The sequence below is a fragment of the Vulpes vulpes genome, chromosome 15, assembly GCF_048418805.1.
Source record: "Vulpes vulpes isolate BD-2025 chromosome 15, VulVul3, whole genome shotgun sequence".
Classification (NCBI taxonomy): Eukaryota; Metazoa; Chordata; class Mammalia; order Carnivora; family Canidae; genus Vulpes; species Vulpes vulpes.
Genome location: NC_132794.1, coordinates 79,818,184 through 79,820,755, shown reverse-complemented (window position 1 = coordinate 79,820,755; position 2,572 = coordinate 79,818,184). Strand labels below are relative to the sequence as shown.

At 38.1% G+C, this 2,572-nt stretch overlaps 1 protein-coding gene across 1 annotated transcript; it reads left to right on the top strand.

Moving 5' to 3' along the window:
- The first annotated feature begins 267 nt into the window (after positions 1-267).
- On the top strand, positions 268-1,248 carry LOC112917505 (olfactory receptor 6C65-like). The gene has a single exon (XM_025995559.2). The coding sequence runs from the start codon at positions 268-270 to the stop codon at positions 1,246-1,248; it is 981 nt and encodes a 326-aa protein (XP_025851344.2).
- The last annotated feature ends 1,324 nt before the right edge of the window (positions 1,249-2,572 follow it).

The window sequence follows — 2,572 nt, the reverse complement described above, 5'->3', positions numbered from 1 at the left end:
GCATCTGCCTTCGGCTCAGGTCATGATCCCAGGGTCCTGGGATCAAGCCCCACGTCGGGCTGTCTGCTTGACAAAGAGCCAGCTTCTCCCTCTCTCCTCTGCTCATGCGCGCTCTCTCTCGCTCGCTCACTCGCAAATAAATAAATAAAATTTTTTTTAAAAAATTAAAAAAAATAAAATATATAAAATAAAAGGGATAGTCAAAAGGAATATTACTAACATTATTGCTATGTTTACTTACAAATTAATGTTATCAAAAATAATAAAATGTATAATGATGTATGTATGACGCTGTGGAAAGAGATGCCCATGGAAATGGAGAATGGGACAGCTGTCCAGGAATTCACCTTGGAAGGGTTCCCTGACATCCAGCACCTGGGAAAGTTTCTCTTCCTGGTGCACCTGCTGACATACCTGGCATCCATTGCAGGCAATGCTGTCATAGTCACCATCATCTGTGCTAATTCCCGGCTCCAGACACCTATGTACTTTTTCCTCAGCATTTTCTCCTTTGGGGAGTGTTGTTTCATAAATACTGTTATTCCTAAGTTGTTAGTCATTTTTCTTTTAGGCAAGCAAAACATTTCCTTTCCTGCCTGTTTCATACAAGCCTTTTTCTTTTTCTTTCTGGGAGCAGCAGGTTTCTTTCTCATAGCAGTGATGTCTCTGGATCGGTATGTGGCCATTTGCAAGCCCCTGCATTACTCGACCATCATGAACCAGAAGACTTGCTCCTTCCTGGTCACTACCTGCTTCACTTTGGCCTTCACTCTCATCACTGGTTTGGTAGTGAAGGTTTCCCAGTTATCCTTCTGTGGCCCCCATGTCATCCCCCACTTTTTCTGTGACATTGGCCCCCTGATTCATCTTTCCTGTTCTGACACTAAACCTACTGAAATGTTGGCTTTTGTCCTCGCTTTGTTTATCCTTTTGACATCCCTTATCATAACCATCATTGCCTACAGCAACATAATAGTCACAATTGTACAACTCCCATCAGCTAGGGAACGACAGAAAGCTTTCTCCACCTGCTCCTCTCACCTCATAGTCCTCTCTCTGATGTATGGCAGCTGTGTCTTTATATATGTGAAACTAAAGCAAACAAACAGGATGGACTCCAACAGGGAGGCTGCCCTTGTGAACACAGTGGTGACCCCGCTGCTCAACCCTGTCATTTACACTCTGCGGAACAAGCAGGTCCACCAGGCTCTGAGAGAGACAATGTGCAGAATGAAAATGTCAAGATGAAAAGAATCACATGGCCTGGAATGAAAGACCTTAGAGAACCCTGTGTCTTCATTCTGGCTAATGTAGCAGTCCACAGAGTTGTTCTGCAGGGTATCTGGAAGAACTCACTTAACCCTGCACATCCCTAGGAAAATGGAAATCTGTTTTTGCAAAGCCATATTTTCCTTTCATGTGCATAAGTATCTTTTCCTTAAATATTCCATATATTCATGACCATTTTAATTGCAAATCCTTTGCTAAATTTTTATTCTTCCCTCTGATATAAAGATGTGTTTGAAATTTCCAAAATGTAGTAACTTATTATTTTTTATTTCACTTCTCTCTATCCACAATCATGGCACAATAGATTAATTATTAAAGAAAAGGCCCTTAAATAATAAAACAATAGAAGGTTTTTTATTACTTTTTGGTTATGATGAAAATTATGGGAATACTACCAAAACTTTGGTCCACATTCCCTCAGCGTCACCCAAGGAAATAGTGGTTGTAGTACCCTTCACCTTGGAATATATATGGTTTGCATCAGGTGTGCTCTGAAATGCTGATCTTGGCTCTTAGCTTAGCTACATATGTAGCATCAATCCAATGCTGGAGGGAAACAGAATTGTTCTCAGGCTTAGATCATTCTCCAAGGACAGGGAATGACCTCAGCATCCCATAGCTGACCAGCTTTCCTAAATTATTTATTCTAGTTCCTACTCCTCAGATGCATAATGCATACTCATGATTGGTTCCTATCTTAAAGCTGTTACCACAGAATGCTTGTGTATATCAGTGGGAGAGAGCACTTATTTCATATTTCTATAATTTCCTCCCAATATTCAAATTGATGGAATCTAAGTTATTTATCTACTTCATATTACTAATGAAAATAAATGAATTAATATTTTTCCTAGTTGAATTATGTTGTCAACTGTAAGACTATCTTTTGATTGATAATGTATTTTAAAACTAACATTTCCATTATCTCAGTCCTTAAAACTTGTATAATTTTTCCAATTATTTGACAGTTAGAATGTGTCTATTTATTCTTCAGAAGACATATCTCTTAAAAAACTAAGACAATTTTTAAATTTTGTTTGTCTTTAGCAAAAACCCTGAGGTTAGATAATCTCATTTTATGAAATATGTTCTACACCATGGTTAGGTCATATTTGGCCTTGATGGTCTATTACAAAGTTTAGAATTAATCTCATTGACAGTGAAGAAATATCAAACATGTCCTTTAAAAAATCACAAATGATTCACTATATACATTGTATAAAAAAGAGTTTAGAAAAACCAAGATCAGATTAGGAAAGTGGGTACAGACCCTGTTACAGGA

What these genes read in the sequence shown, in the direction of transcription:
- LOC112917505 (XM_025995559.2), top strand. Translation starts at nt 268, where the DNA reads ATGTATAATGATGTATGTATGACGCTGTGGAAAGAGATGCCCATGGAA.